The sequence below is a fragment of the Dendronephthya gigantea genome, unplaced genomic scaffold (assembly GCF_004324835.1).
Source record: "Dendronephthya gigantea isolate DGI-Jeju-01 unplaced genomic scaffold, DenGig_1.0 000136F, whole genome shotgun sequence".
Lineage (NCBI taxonomy): Eukaryota > Metazoa > Cnidaria > Anthozoa > Malacalcyonacea > Nephtheidae > Dendronephthya > Dendronephthya gigantea.
This window is the reverse complement of record NW_021163146.1, coordinates 395,548-412,197: the sequence shown is the minus strand read 5'-3', so window position 1 is coordinate 412,197 and position 16,650 is coordinate 395,548. Positions and strand designations below refer to the sequence as shown.

General features: G+C 35.9%; 1 protein-coding gene and 1 pseudogene across 1 annotated transcript; one reads left to right on the top strand and one right to left on the bottom strand.

Moving 5' to 3' along the window:
* The first annotated feature begins 8,658 nt into the window (after positions 1–8,658).
* On the top strand, positions 8,659–10,707 carry LOC114536438. The gene is made up of 4 exons (XM_028557798.1): positions 8,659–9,500; positions 9,803–9,912; positions 10,050–10,231; positions 10,508–10,707. The coding sequence occupies exons 1-4, from the start codon at positions 8,751–8,753 to the stop codon at positions 10,690–10,692; spliced, it is 1,227 nt and encodes a 408-aa protein (XP_028413599.1). The 5' UTR covers positions 8,659–8,750; the 3' UTR covers positions 10,693–10,707.
* A 494-nt stretch (positions 10,708–11,201) lies between these two features.
* LOC114536456 lies at positions 11,202–12,838 on the bottom strand (annotated as a pseudogene).
* Positions 12,839–16,650: the final 3,812 nt, after the last annotated feature.

The following is a 16,650-nucleotide window of genomic DNA, read 5'->3' as shown; positions in this document are numbered from 1 at the left end:
CTATATATTGTTTCCCAACAGCACTCATTCCTATTTTCAAATTCTTTTTATAACAATGAATTTAAAGTAGTTTGACACATCGCCAAATAGCCATTCAACCGATATTCGCACTTCGTTCATTGTCTTGTTAAATGCTTTCATCTCATCAGTAAGATCTGGAACATCACCTTGACGATATGGTCCCATGAGTTGAGTTCGCAGTGGATAGGCTGGATCTCCATACAAACAAACATCATTCCCTGCTAGGTTATGTGCAAATGTTTCAAGAACTGTTAGAAGATTGGAATCTCGTAGCATTGCTGCATCATGTCTACAGCCTTCTATACTACTGATCCAAACAGATTGCCAATTAGGCCATTAGGAAGGGTAACTGATTGGAATTTAAGGGCATGAACCCTTTTGTGCCCATTGTATCTGTCTGGTCGAAATATAGCTCGTACTGTGCCGTCAATAAAACCAAAACAGTTTCTCAGGGGGCATCCTTTGTCTGCAATTGATCGACAATATTGGTCAAGATATGCAGGTGATAGAAAAAACTGATCCCACCCTTACAAAAATGTTCTATAGAATATTCCATTAAAATTTTTCACTGAATATCCTATAGAATATTCTAAGGGATTTTGGAACCTATTCTATGGAACGTTCTACAACACGTTCTATAGCACCTTTAATAGAATATTCTATAACATATGCCATGTTTTATAGAATACTCAATAGAATATCCTTCAGAACATTCATTAGAATGTTCTATAGAATACTGGTATTCTATGGAACATTCTAACACATATTCTATGACATCCTATATGAAATGTTCCATAAAATATTTTCAATCTATGGAATATTCCATTAATGATCCTATTGAATATGTGATAAAATGTTCCATAGAATATGTATTCTATAGTATATTTTATAGGATAATCTATTAAATATGCTATTGGATGATAAATGGTATATTCAACATTCGTCCATGTTTCGACTTTGAAATATATCACTTTATAACAACATAATCAAAACTTCTTTCTGCCAAGAGTGAGACATACAAACAAATAAAATATTCCCAAATATATGTAACAAATTTATTTACTTAAAGTTCAATTGATGCAAAGATTTAATGAAAATGCCTTGCTTAAATTACATATAAATAAATCTAGAGATTAAAGAAATTGAAATACATATATTATACAACAAAGAATAAAAAACAAGTCCTATAAGTGTCCATATAACTTTAATCTGCATGTAGAACTCTAGTTCTGGTAATTAAGTCTGTCAAATAACCATTTTGTTTCGTGGATAAAACAACTGCAGCCGGTTGTTTGAAGGCTGTTTAGCTTAAATTGTAGTTAAGTAAAATTATATACATTTCACACATTTTGAGGAGGATTCAATTGAAATATTATGCACTAAGTAATTGAAAACAATATGGTGTCACTGAAATTGAAATATTTAGCTTGGTTTTTTTATGAATGTATAAATTTATTCAATATTTTCTAGATAAAATTATTACCATACTGCAGTTTTCCCACCAAATAAAATGACTGTGCAAGAAAATAGCAAAAATATAACTAGGCTATTAAACTAAATATATTTACATGTACAGAACATGTAAATAGTAGAAAATGGAATGTCATATAGTTACTGATGTCCAGATGCTTTCAACTTGGTTTTCTCAACTTGCACAATATTAATCTTTGGTGCCATAACTTGTCATATGTCTGCCTCTTTTCCCTCAAAACTTTTTGCACTATACTTTAGACACAGCTAGAAAAAGTAAAACTCATCAATAACTGAACCAAGATATGTATATAAGATATATTAACTTAGACCAGACATAATTACTAACAATTATACTGCTTACCATATATACTCTTAACTTTCTCTGGCTCTGGTTTTGCATCCTTTTCTTTGAATTAAGCTAGGCGTTTGAAGCCTTTCCAGTGATGGAATGAGAGCAAAGTTGTTGTTGCATCCACGGCACTGCATAAACAAAACCTTTCACATTTAATATTGCTTTAATAGAGCTCCATTTTGACCTTTGGTTAGTGTGATGCTTGGACAAAAGGAAATCTGTAAATTTTAACAGTAAACACACAATTAAACACTTGAGACCTAGCTTATATTTAATTCAATTTTAATGATATATAAAATTTATCTAGAGCTAGTGCAAATGTCTTGACAGAAATAATTTTTAGTTGGAATGGCTCTATTTATGGTGGTATAAATAAAAGGTGTAAATAAAATGTTCAAATAAAAAGTTTAATCTAAAGGTGAATAAAAATTTATGAGATTAATTATAATGGTATACAGAACATATGTTGCCTATACAAACATATAGCATTTATAGCATATACAAAACACACTCACCACTGAATTCCAATACTTTAGATACACATGTTTTTGTAGATGGGTCAATGAACTTTTGATTATTTTTTTAACTTTAGAAATATCTCATTGCCATGGCCTTTCTTTCTCACGATCCTAGTCACCTTTCACGCATTTACAAAATTATCCATATCTTCTGATTCTTCTCGCATACTAAAGCGCGTTTCACCACCCTCCTATGATTCCTCTTTGACAAATTCAAAGAATGCGTATTTTATGTTAAAATACGAAAGAAAAACGCGCTAAATTCTACCAGTATAGTTATAAACGTTGAATCAACGGATGACAAACTACAGACAAATACGCGCTCAAAATTTGAAAATAATGCGTGGCGGTTAAACAAGTCCCACATAACCTTGCGGCCTTTTTTGGGCAAAACGCCCGCCATCTAACCTGCGAACGGGCATATTATGAAACAGATATGACTCATATGAGATATGTCATATGTGTGAAATATTCGTGAATTGTCTTTACAAAACGAATGATTTCTGCTGAGAATTTTAACTTTAAGACTTTAAAAGTATGTCGAGAGAACCTTACAAAAAATGCGAATATAATTCTCGACCAATGAATAGTGTAGTAAAAATGTTATATTTTAAATTGCATAAAGGTCTCATTCTGTATAACATATATTCTATAGAATATTGTGTACAGCATATTCTATAGAATATATTATTGGATATTTAATGTGAATGTGCAATAGAATATTCTATAGCATCTCTAAATTCTATAGAATATGGCAATGGAATATGCTATAGGATAAGAAGTCCTATAGAATATTCTATGGGATTTAGAATATGTTATAGCATATTCTATAGGATTCTATAGAACGTTTTCGTAAGGGCAAGCAGTGAGACGAAAGGCATGGTTGTTGTAGATCCAGTCAAGCACTGTATTTGAAATCATGCTAATTCTGATACTGGACGGGAGAACATCTTCACCAGATGAACATAGCGACAAGGGTATGTAAGTCTACTCAATAGTCAGCAAAGACCTTCCAAACCACCACAAACCGTCCCTTGTGAGCATATGAATCGGTCAGGAATTCGCAAACATTCTGCTAGAACAGGAATATCCTCTTTCGACACTCGAAACTCGGCTAGACATTCACTTGAATCAATATTTTCTAAATTAAATGGTTGAAACTCCCAGTAAGGGTACAAAGGATTTACTGATTTGTACAATTCGTGAAGAATTAAAAACTCTTCATCGTCCAGAAATCCATCAGCAAATCCGTAAATGACAGCATCTCTAACTTCTTGAAACGCCATTTGATTTTTGACAATTTTTCCTGTTAACCGTACTCATGTTTCGTATCTTAAACATAAACAAACCAAAACCAATACTCAAATTTTCGAGCTATTCAAGCGTGCTCGCCCCAGTCCATATAATTTATTATAAAATCACTCACGTCCGACTGTTGCCGTAGTCGGTAGTCTGCTATCTTAAAGTCCCTGTTTATATTATTTGTGCGGTTTTGATGTTTTGAAGGTTTAGCGATATTAAAGTATTAACTCTCACTTAAACTGTGAAACTTAATGCAACGGAAAGCAGCAGGAAAACGGGTGATTTCACTTCACCTTTCCGACTGTGTTTGTCTCCGAAAAATTTGAAACATCAGCTATCGGCTTTACATTTAGGACATTTCATAATATTGAAGGCTAGGTCTCGCAATTGATCGACAATATTGGTCAAGATATGCAGGTGATAGAAAAAACTGATCCCAAGCAGTGAGACGAAAGGCATGGTTGTTGTAGATCCAGTCAAGCACTGTATTTGAAATCATGCTAATTCTGATACTGGACGGGAGAACATCTTCACCAGATCAACATAGCGACAAGGGTATGTAAGTCTCCTCAATAGTCAGCAAAGACCTTCCAAACCACCACAAACCGTCCCTTGTGAGCATATGAATCGGTCAGGAATTCGCAAACATTCTGCTAGAACAGGAATATCCTCTTTCGACACTCGAAACTCGGCTAGACATTCACTTGAATCAATATTTTCTAAATTAAATGGTTGAAACTCCCAGTAAGGGTACAAAGGATTTACTGATTTGTACAATTCGTAAAGAATTAAAAACTCTTCATCGTCCAGAAATCCATCAGCAAATCCGTAAATGACAGCATCTCTAACTTCTTGAAACGCCATTTGATTTTTGACAATTTTTCCTGTTAACCGTACTCATGTTTCGTATCTTAAACATAAACAAACCAAAACCAATACTCAAATTTTCGAGCTATTCAAGCGTGCTCGCCCCAGTCCATATAATTTATTATAAAATCACTCACGTCCGACTGTTGCCGCAGTCGGTAGTCTGCTATCTTAAAGTCCCTGTTTATATTATTTGTGCGGTTTTGATGTTTTGAAGGTTTAGCGATATTAAAGTATTAACTCTCACTTAAACTGTGAAACTTAATGCAACGGAAAGCAGCAGGAAAACGGGTGATTTCACTTCACCTTTCCGACTGTGTTTGTCTCCGAAAAATTTGAAACATCAGCTATCGGCTTTACATTTAGGACATTTCATAATATTGAAGGCTAGGTCTCGCTAGCTCAGGAAATATTTTGCTTCGTTTGAAATGGCGAGGGTTGCTGCATGCATATATTTCTAGTAGAATTATATAACGGGCGCGATACAAAATTTCAAATTAAAATCTTCTAGCTTACATATGGCTTTTGCGGAGTTCGATTTAAGACGGAAACTCAGAGCTTTTATGACAATTTTTTCATATTTTTATCTCACCTTTACTGTTTCCCAAGTGATGTCACCTCAGCAACTTGGTAACCATTATATTTCAAGGAGATAACGCGTTGCTGAAATGACATTACTGGGAAACTGTTAAAGGTAAGATAAAAATATGAAAAAATTATCATATCAGTGCTGAGTTTCTACCCATCTTAAATCAAAGTCCGCAACTGCATTATGTAAGACAGAAGTTGCTTTAATTTCAAATTTGTGACCTTCCACGGGAAAACATACGTTAACGCTATTTCGTTCGTTCAAAAATATCGTTCGTTATCCGTTCGTTTGCCGTTCAAACGCTTCAAGCGTTCGTTGAAACGATTTTCGAGATCGTTCATCGTTCGAAATTGCCCGTTCGAACGCTCGGGAAAAAACGTTTGAAAATTGGTCCAAAAACGTTCAACCGTTTGACTTACCGTTCGTTGAAACGTTTGCCGGAATTTCGTTCAATCGCATTGGATTTGGTTCAACATATTAGATTAAACATTTGCAATGTTACAACTTTATAGAAGAAGCGCAGAATGTGTTACACAGAAATACTCCCAGAAACGTATTCAGTTCCTTAGTAGAAGGCTTGTGAAGGGAATAGTGGGGTTATATCATTTTAGCCCAATCGAATGCTATTTTGCGCGCTTCATGTTGTTTATGCTTAGCGTCATGCAGACACATGAAGGCTATTAATATTCAGTGCATGCAATTATTTCATTAGCGTCAAATTTCACGTCGTAAGCTTTCTTTCAAAAACTTATCGTTTTTTGAATTTCGGTAATGCACTAAATGGTTAGAATTTGTGCTTTACTATACTTCTGTAGCTTCCATAGGCCAAATTTCACCGCGCGCACAAACAACGTCGCAAGCCATATATATCACCGCATTAGGAGCCATAATATGCCTTGGCAAGGTGCTAATTAAGTTGCATAATTGTTTTTATCGTGTTTACTTGTCCTGCAAAAACAGACAAATTTATTGCAAGACTCTTATAGTTTGATTCTAAAATGTTTTTCAAATAGTTGTTTCAATAATTTTTGATGCTGGTCGATTTATTTTTTCTGTGGGGCTGTTGCGAAAATAGTTTTTCAGTCGCAAAACTGACGGGGAAGTATTTTTGTGTTTCTGATCAGCATGAATACATGATATCGCGAGCCTCCGATATTTACTATAAAGTTCCTGGGATATTTTAATAGTCTATAACAATTCGCATTCGTATCTTTAGAAGCAGTAGAAGGACAGAAGTCCAAAATGTCTGGTAGAGGGTAGAAAAAGCAATGCCAATGCCAATGCCAATGGGAAACTCAAACACAAATTTCAATTCAAGAAAGCCCTAACCTAGCGAAACGATGTTGAAAACAACCCCAAAATAACTGTTCAATTCTCAATGGACGAAGCAACTTATCATGATGCAGCAAATCTAGGTATGTGGATTTTTTTTCCTATTTTTTTATATTAGCTAAGCCTAAGTTACTTGAAATTATTCCTTCCTTTTACTCACATGTTTGTGCTTATTTGTTTGATATATTTGCATTTTGGATCACATAGAACATATAGATTTTGAAGGTCTGTTAAACAATGTGCTCTGTTATATGCATACAAAGCACACTACTCGAATTTACACTCATATATACATGCAATTTTTCTATTTTCTTGTAGAATGAAGACTCGTTTCGTGCAATTGGCACAACAGGAAACCTCTGCAAATTTTACTACGAGGAAAATTGTAAAAGAAATTGAAAATTTTAAAGAACGAGGCATACAGTATAGTTTAAAGAGATCAGATTCTCAAGCTAGAGGTAGCTTTATTTTTTAGTGGATACGCGGATACGTGGATACGCAGTCGTTTAATATTTTAAGGAACGGGGCATACAGTTAGTTTTAAGAGATCGGATTCTCAAGCTAGAGGTAGCTTTATTTTTTAGTGGATACGCGGATACGTGGATACGCAGTGGTTTAATATTTTAAAGAACGAGGCATACAGTTAGTTTTAAGAGATCAGATTCTCAAGCTAGAGGTAGCTTTATTTTTTAGTGGATACGCAGTCGTTTATTTATTTATTTATTTATTTATTTATTTATAAACTTGGTCGCAAGCGACAGGCAACCCCACAGAGTACTTACTCCAATTATGGTATGCCTTATAAATTACAAACATAGTTATTACAGTACTACATAACTTATAGGCAAGAAATTGAGTAGAATACAGAGGATACAAGTAACTACAACAATTATTAAAATTAAACTATACAAATAGTGACTTAACAACACAGTGTAACACTAAGACTTAATAATGAACCACACAGATGACATTTAATACATACTGTTTTATAAGTTTGAGGAGTGTCTACGTCATATATTTGTTCGGTTAGGTGTCTATAATGTGACAGAAGTCCAGTTTTGAATTGGTGAACAGATAGTTGGGAGTTACGAATGTGGGTTGGTAGAGAGTTGAATATTCTTGGAGTTCTGAAATGGTAGCTGTTTTGGAATGTTAGAGTGTTCGCTTTAGGGATGTTCAAGGTGATAAGGTTAGGGTTTTCAGCTGGATTGTTTCTCGTAGCACGACCAGGTTGTTTGACAGAGATATTGGGATCAGTTGAGTTTTGAAGGTGTTTGAATAGGTGAAGGAGGTCCAGATATTCGTGCCAGTATGTTAGTGGTAGGAGTCCGCTTTTTAAGAGGCGGTCTTTGTAGCTGATTGGGGTTCTAAACGGGAGAGATAAAATAAACTTGGTCGCTCGACGTTGAACTTGTTCGATATTTTTGATGAGCATGACTGTTTGTGGAGCCCAGACTTGCGACGCGTAACAGAAGTGACTTCGTACCATGGTGGTGTAGAGGACAGAACGAACTTCTATGTCACGAACGTCGTGGCATGACCTCCTCACGAGTCCCAACATCTTGTTGGCCTTGGTGGATATTGAAGTCACATGGTGGTTCCATTTCAAGTTGGGCGTAACTATGACAGCAAGATCTTTGTTCACAGTAACCGAGTTTACGGGGTTACCCATGATATGGTAGCCGGATTCGATGGGCTTCAGGTTCCTCGTTGTTCTGAGGTGGACACACTTGGTCTGGTTAAGGTCCATTCTCCACGTATCACACCAATCGCAGATGTTGTCCAGATCACGCTGCAGTTCTTCCACATCACCAAGATTGTTGGTGGGATGAGAACACTTGGTGTATGGTGGCCGAGGGCTGCCACATAATATTTTCTTAATTTTTATGTACTTAAAATTAAAAATAAAAACAATGTTAAATTTGAAATTGAATGCAAAGTCAATCAGAGTTTTAAATACATTACAAATTGCGTAGAGTTAAAACGCAAAACAAAAACAGATTGAAAATAAAGTACAACTTAAATTGAAAATAAAAAGCAATGTACAATGAAAACTCAAACAGAAGTAAAAGTAAATATCTCTGTGGCCGAGCGCTGCCAATACCATAATACCATGCGCGCACGAGTGATGGCTCCAGTACTGAATTATATAGTTCAGTGGGTTCCAGTGTATGGTTTCGACGTGTGATCAGCGGACGCAGACGTTCAGTCACATTTCACAATCCATTCCATGTAAATAAAAACTTTAGTTGTTGTTGAATGTTGGAGTTCCTCGTTCTGGTTTAAAAGAGCAATAATGTCCGACCTTAGAGAAGCGTTGTGGAAAAACGATAATGTTCTACAAGAAGCCATGGTAAAGTATGTAAGACAAGGCCTACAAAGGCGCGAAATTTTGGATTTCCTAACTCGTGACTTTCCGCAATACACGTGGAGTCTTAGATCACTGGACAGAAGACTTCGTCATTTTAGTATATATTTCAACGATGATAGTGTAACAGTAGATGAAGTTATTCAGGCAGTTCAAACCGAACTGAAGGGGCCGGGGTTGTTATTGGGATATCGTGCAATGCACAAGAAAATTCGCCAAGAACATTGCCTCAATGTTACTCGAGATCAAGTGTACGATGTTATGAACGAATTGTGCCCGGAAGGTCTCGAAGCAAGAGGTGGCGTCGGTGAAAAGGAGCAACGAAAAAAAGGAAATTTTACCACGAAAGGCACTAATTGGGTCCACTCTCTCGACGGCCACGATAAGCTAATGGGATACCAAAATTCAACTTTCCCATTAGCTATATATGGTTGCCTGGACACCGCAAGTCGAAAACTTCTCTGGCTAAGAATATGGGTGACCAATTGCGACCCTAAGATCATTGGGAAATGGTACCTGGAGCATCTCTATGAAACACGAATAATTTCTGCCATTCTCAGAGTAGACAAAGGCACAGAGACAGGGGTGATGGCTACAATGCATTCATTTTTGAGGAGGTACCACGGCGATATGGATCCACAAGACACCGTTATTTATGGGCCATCAACAGCAAATCAAGTAAGGTTCATCTTAATGGTATTATGCATTCAAAATATATTCTAGTTTCTCTGGCTAAACAATGAAGTCTTGAGACTTTTAGATTAATGCTAACATACAAAATTGAAATATATTCCAACCACCCAATGCATCATGTCCTATATGTTGGGCATTAGCTAGTTAATGTTACTAGTATATGGTGGTGGTAGGGTTGTTGGACTAATTATTACTTTACCCCAAAGCTGTTATGTAGTGTATAGTTGCACTACACAACAGCTTTGTCATATTGGCAGCTGTTCAAATGCTTCATTGTGCATTTTCAGATTGAAAGGTGGTGGAAAGAGCTTCATCAAAGAATGGAAAAATTCTTTAAAAGTCAATTATGTTGGCTGAAAGACCAAGCCCACTACGACCCCCATAATAACACTGACAGGTGAACACAGTAACAACATATAATTAGCCTTTGTTCATAGCATCAACACCCCTCATCTTTACTATAATAAAAATAATTTGTTAGCAACTCATCATCATCAAAACATGCAATATATAATTATTTGATTTTTAATACAGAATGCTTTTAGCCTTCATCATGGTGCCACTCATACAGAAGGAGTTAGACATTTTTCGGGAAAAGGTGTGGAACACACACAGAATTAGGCTACAGAAAGACACAGTACTTCCTGATGGTGTACCAGATCATATTTACAACTTTCCTGAACAGTATTATCTTGAAGAATGTGATAAGTTACAATGTGCAACAAGGTTCATGCATTGATAATTAGCAATAAAAAAATACTGTTTGTGTAACTCACTAACCATGGAGTTATGAATCTTCTGTTTCCATCACTAGTTACTGATTATGATGACCTCAAATATTAAGATCACACTGATTTTATGAATATAATTGATCAATTGAAGGGGCTTGCTAATGGTTTTAATGTTTTTTACTTGTTTACATGCCACATGAATGTGAACTGCCACTTGTAGCAGTAAATATTTTAAATATTCTCTAACTGCAGGTTTTGAAGTAAGTGAGAACCAACTTGAAGAGGCTGCAAAAGAATCGGGTGTTCTAGATGTGCCAGGCGACTTTCTTACTGAAGAATTCAGAGCAGAATGCGAGCGCCTAATTCCAGATTATGACACAATCAAACCAGATGAATGGATAACTGCATATTTATACTTGAAGGACAAATGCAGTGTTTCAATGTAATTTTGCTTGTTATTGAAATGAAAAATTAACTCAAATCATACATATTAACTTATTACAGAACTACTGCCCATAATTGTTCTTATCGATAATAAATACCAAAAGCAAACATTTCCAACACAACCTAAAACATGTGTATATATATATATATATATATATATATATATATATATATATATATATATATATATATACATACATGCAACAGTTAATAGAATACATGGTTTAAAGAATACATCAATGGAAGGACAGTGAACATCATTAATTGTATCTTTACCCAACTAACAGCAATAGTTTTGACTAAAATTCTTTTTCATCTGTGGATTTGTGAAAAACAGAAGCATGATTAAAATGGATTTTTTTGCAAAAATACACATACACTCATATTTAATGAGCTGTATTGTACATGTATTCTATTAACTGGAACACCACATTTTCTCAGAGTTCATGTGTTTACATACAAAGACAATGTTGGCCACCAGTTCACAATGTAGGATTCACCTAGGATGTAATCATTTAGCCTTTGGCCTTAATTTAAGACCTAAGAGTTCACAATATTTATTGCAATAATGATTGTTAAAAAAGCCAATAATTGCTCCTTCAGCCAAATTACCAGTACAAAACATATAGTTACCATCATCACCCACCAGCTCCAGGGTGGCAATTTCGGGGTCGTAGAGGGTATGCCCAGCACCCTGGACATCTAAAACAATCTATTTGCCCTCGGATTTTTCATATGTGAAGTGAGCAAATGCTTGTGCCTTGTTGCAAATATCTCCATCCTCACAAATATATCCGTCATTATTAATGTATTTTACAAATTCCCCGTCTATGTACTCTTCAATTGTAACATATTTCCCTTCATCCGTTTTGCCCATAAAGACTTTTTTGTATTCAAAGATTTGCCCAAAATCTTTAATTCCATCCTTGGCAACTTTTTGCTGTAATTGTGAAGCAAAATTTTTTGCCAAATAGTGCATTTGCACTGACTTCTGTGTGTGTGTTTGTTCGGTCTCTTTTGTTTGTGTAATTGTGTCAACAGCACTTGGCAAATACTTCTTCACTACCCATGTAGTTTCTTCAAAGCCTGGTGTTATACTGGTGGCTTTAAATGCTTTTCGGAAACCACCAGCAGCAAACGGTGACTCTTCAATCATGAATTCTGCTTTTATAGGCACTGTTGACCAAAGCATGTGTTTAAAATTAAATTGAAATATAGAAATAATAGTGGATTCTTTCTTTGGAAAGGCTTTTCCTAGATGCAGCATGTCTTTTAGCGATAAACTTTTGGGGTAGAATTTGCTTTTGTTGCTTTGTTTTGATGTATTTGTATTCTTCTGAGGGCTAGGATGAGACATAGCCGTTCTGCCTGTTCGCCTGATTTTTTTCTGTGGCTATAATTAAAAGTATAAAGAAAGAATGTTCTCAGAATTCATTCCACTTGAATAAATTGGTTTTTATAAAGGGTGTGGCATCTTGTTCGCTGAATTGTGACATAGGGCGATGGAAAATTCCATAATACACTTTACACACAAAAGCAGATAGTATACTAGAGCTACATAAATTGGGTATAACGATAACTAGCTGCTTGACCTTTTTTGTGTGTTTCGCACACAAATTAATCCTGCATATTTAATAGTTTTTTGTTTGTAATAAATCAACCTGGACTTCTAACGGGAATCTTCAACCCACTATAGTCTATAGAGAAAATGTATACAGAGGAGAACACACACAAAAGACTATTATATGATTATTGCATTATTAATGAACAAACCTGATCTTCGAGAGCTAGATCTTCGACTTCATCATCGAAAATTGCGCTGACTTCGCTTGGCGTTTCGAGTTTAATGAATCGCACGTAAAATACCTTTTTGTTCGGTATTTGGCTCATAGTTTTACACGATGGGCCACGTTCGCCTGCCAGGATGTCACAGACTGTGCCTTTCTCAATTTGTCCCGCAAAATGCTTTTGGCAAGATTGAACAATGTTTTCGAACGTTAATTCCTCATAATCAAACGGCACAAATTCTTGGGGGCCGATTCGGGAATATTTCTGCTGTTTACCAGACACTTCCGAGCTCATTCTCTGAACTACAATTTCGTCCGCGACCTCATTCGACTCTCCTTTACCTTTCTTCACTTTAGCCATTCTTTTTTGCTTTTGTTGTAACTTGAACTGCCTCCAATTAGACATTTTGACAATAGCAATATTTTCCTCGCACGTGTGTGGGTATTTACGGAATGGACTGTAAATAACTATGCATATAATCATGCACGCCCGCGAATCACTCGTGCGCGCATGGTATTATGGTATTGGCAGCGCTCGGCCACAGAGATATTTACTTTTACTTCTGTTTGAGTTTTCATTGTACATTGCTTTTTATTTTCAATTTAAGTTGTACTTTATTTTCAATCTGTTTTTGTTTTGCGTTTTAACTCTACGCAATTTGTAATGTATTTAAAACTCTGATTGACTTTGCATTCAATTTCAAATTTAACATTGTTTTTATTTTTAATTTTAAGTACATAAAAATTAAGAAAATATTATGTGGCAGCCCTCGGCCACCATACTTGGTGTCATCAGCGAACAACGCAGTGGAAGACGAGGTGGTAGCCGTCAATGCAGTCGTGCAGCTGAACTGCATGAAACTTTAACATCAATAGACGAAACATTTAAATGAGTAATTTGCGTTTGTAACAAGTAAAGACGTTTATTCCCAATTTATATATGATCATTCAGAGTTTGTTTATCTGTTGACATTGTCTAAGTTTTACTCGGGAATCGGCATGCTCGACCAAGCGTCTTTGATTTAAGGTCTGTGAACTTTAAAATATTAACCGACTGCGTATCCAACGTATCCGCGTATCCACTTAAAGTAATACCTACATTTATATTACGTCATCTATGTCCCCTAAAAAATTTTGGGGTATTCTGCTACATTTGCATAAACTTATGTCGTAAATGTTTTAGTTCTTATATATTTGTAGAAGGATGAAGTACCTATCATAAAACACCGAATTACCGCTGACTTATTCATTGCTTTACAATTTTCGACTGCGTATCCGCGTCACTGAACTGTATAACATGGAAGGTTACCTCCAGTATCTATAAGTGAAGCCAAAAATGGCGGCTTATAAAGCTTTCTTGGGCGTCATTCTCAGTCTCCCAAACGCGTTTTTTTCGCGCGGTCAACTAAGGCGCGGGAAATTTAAAATGCAAAGGCCTGCTACTTTCTTCAATCTTTTCTACGTACTGTTCCCAAGCAAAAATATATTAGGCGTTAGTGTAAAAAGCTGATAGGAAATTCAAAATGTGAAACAACTGCAAGTTGATAAAAATGCCACGTTATTGCGTGGTACCCCGCTGTAAAAGCAACGACCGAAAAAAGGAAAATAGGCCTGTATTTTTTCACAGGTAAATATAATTTTACTGTAAAATAAATTATGAAAGTATTGTATAAAACGCGAGCTTTATAGAATTTATAGTTGAAAAGCATCCCTAAAGAATTTCATTGGTCTACCTAATGTATGCGCCTATGTTTAATTTTGTTTGGGGCCGGGGGCTTTAAATTTGTTTTGTTTTGGGGGCTTTAAATCAGTTTACAATAAAAGCGCGCGAATTTTTCTTGGGAAGAAAGAAAAATGGCGACTGTTGTTGTTATCGTAACTGACAAATATAATCAACATTTCGCCGTTTTATCATGACCCTATCATGGTTTAACTAAAGCAATTGTCTGTCATTTTTTCCCGTACTATTTTGTTCAGATACAGTTTGTAGTTGATCATTATTCTCAGACAGTAACGTGTCAGCCCGACGATTTCGTCCGGCTATGCTAATTTTACGATTGACCGCGCGTTTGGGAAACTGAGAATGACGCCCAAGAAGGCTTCATGACCGCCATTTTTGGCTTCACTTTTGGATTGCGTAATTCCTTTAAGTTAGCCTTCCATGTTATACAGTTCAGTGATCCGCGTATCCAGTGAAATAGTGGCTACATTATTTCCATGACTAGTGGAGGGGTATTCTGCAATTTAGCCCTATTCATGGCTGGGCATACTTTATTAGGCGCGCTTGCAATTATTTCCTCCCAGCATTGAAATCCGGCTTATCGATGAAATCATCAACAGAATTCGTATGACGGTCGGCTCGATTTAAAGTGGTTTTTTTCCTTGAGTATGTTTGCTTGGCTAAACTGTAGCTCTCTATTGATCCATGCATATAATTTTATCGAAATATGACACGCATTCGAAGTAAGATTTCATATAGATGATCATGCAATTGTATATAACAAGACGTTCTCAATTGCATTTTATGTATATATGCTAACGCGAGTAAAATGGAGTCGGATATAAATGCACACTGCAATATAACCCCTTAAATTACTTAATTGACTTGGCCGGTGGAATCGAGTTGGGCCACGATCATCCAATCATTCCGAATAAACATGACATGAAAGGTTGCTAGACCTTCAAAATGGCTTGGCTGAGGTTAGAGTAGTTGTTAGCTTAGTGGTTACAATTTAGTAGGATGCATTTACTCACATTGAAACAACAATTGTTTACATTTTTCAAAAAAAATGTGGGTAGATGCTACCTCGAAATATATATAATTATATGATATAACTAAAGATTTCGCCAAAAATGGATTGATCATGATGCTTTCATGCATGTCTTAATTATCTGTCTGGGGAAATCTTGATTAGTTAATTTTACTGTAAGCAGAGGGCACAAATTGTGTCACAAGTAGATGTCTCGAAGATGTTGAGGATCGATGTTTCTTAAAATAGTGAGTATAAACTCCCCTGTGCATGCATTTGGTATCGTCGTTCCTATATGGGCGCCAGCATTGCTATATGCTTTGCAGAAAATTATTTGCACTCTTTGTGATTTAAAAACCCGGTTTCTATATGGGCCGTCTGCTATTGCTATATGCTTTAGTGAACATACTGTGCACTCTTTTCTTGCTGCCAGGGGTTGGGTATTAAGTTGCTTTGCAGGGCGGATTTTCGGACCTTCGGGATTGCGGATTGCCGCGATCGTTTGAAATGAAGATTTCGAAAATTATCCTATTAATTTACGTGTTCTATTTCTTTAGGTCACTATTGTTAGGCTCATGCAGGTAGCTTATAGGTATTTTTACGCAGTTATATAACTATGTCGAATATATGGGGGGGAAAAAAGATGGTCGAATATATGGGGGGGAAAAAATATTTCCTGATGAATATAGTGACCACCAAGAATTTAGTTAGTTAATTTAATATCACAAGTATTAATTAGCGATATACTGGCTCATAAGTCATAACACATGCATATGTGATCGTATATGGTCACAAAATATGTCACTTATATGAAAAAATATGGCGGCAGAAATAGCGACATTGCAGCTTTAGCTTTAAGAAAAAAATATGGCGATGGTGCATGCAGTCGATAAAATAGATTATTATCAAATTTTAAAATATTCTAAAGGTATAATGATGCCCTTAGTTGTTACTGACATTACTGTGTATAGGCGACATTCCGCGACAAGCTTGACTGCAGCTAGAGGCTACTGGTGTTGCTGCACGGAACATATTGTGTGCACTAGGTAAATATCCAAGCTTATATTTTAAATATTTTAGTACCGCGCAATGCATTGCTGAAATTGAAATGTGGATTTCACGTGTATAAATGGTTTGGATATTTAATGTAGTATTTATACCAAATAAGTTTTGACAGCATGCAAGCACACGTTACTACGCTGGTTCGCATACAAACGAACTTTGCCTATGCGATATTCTGTATTAATGTCTGGTTATATCATCTGTAAACAACTTGATCCTTGCGCTAATTAATTTAATCGTCTGCGCATCAAAGAGTATAAGCAAAAGTGTACAGTGGAATCTCTTGTGTTTAGTTTAACATAAAATATGTATCCAGTAGCTAGCTGAAACTCAACCAAACTGAGACGGTGCATGACCGATG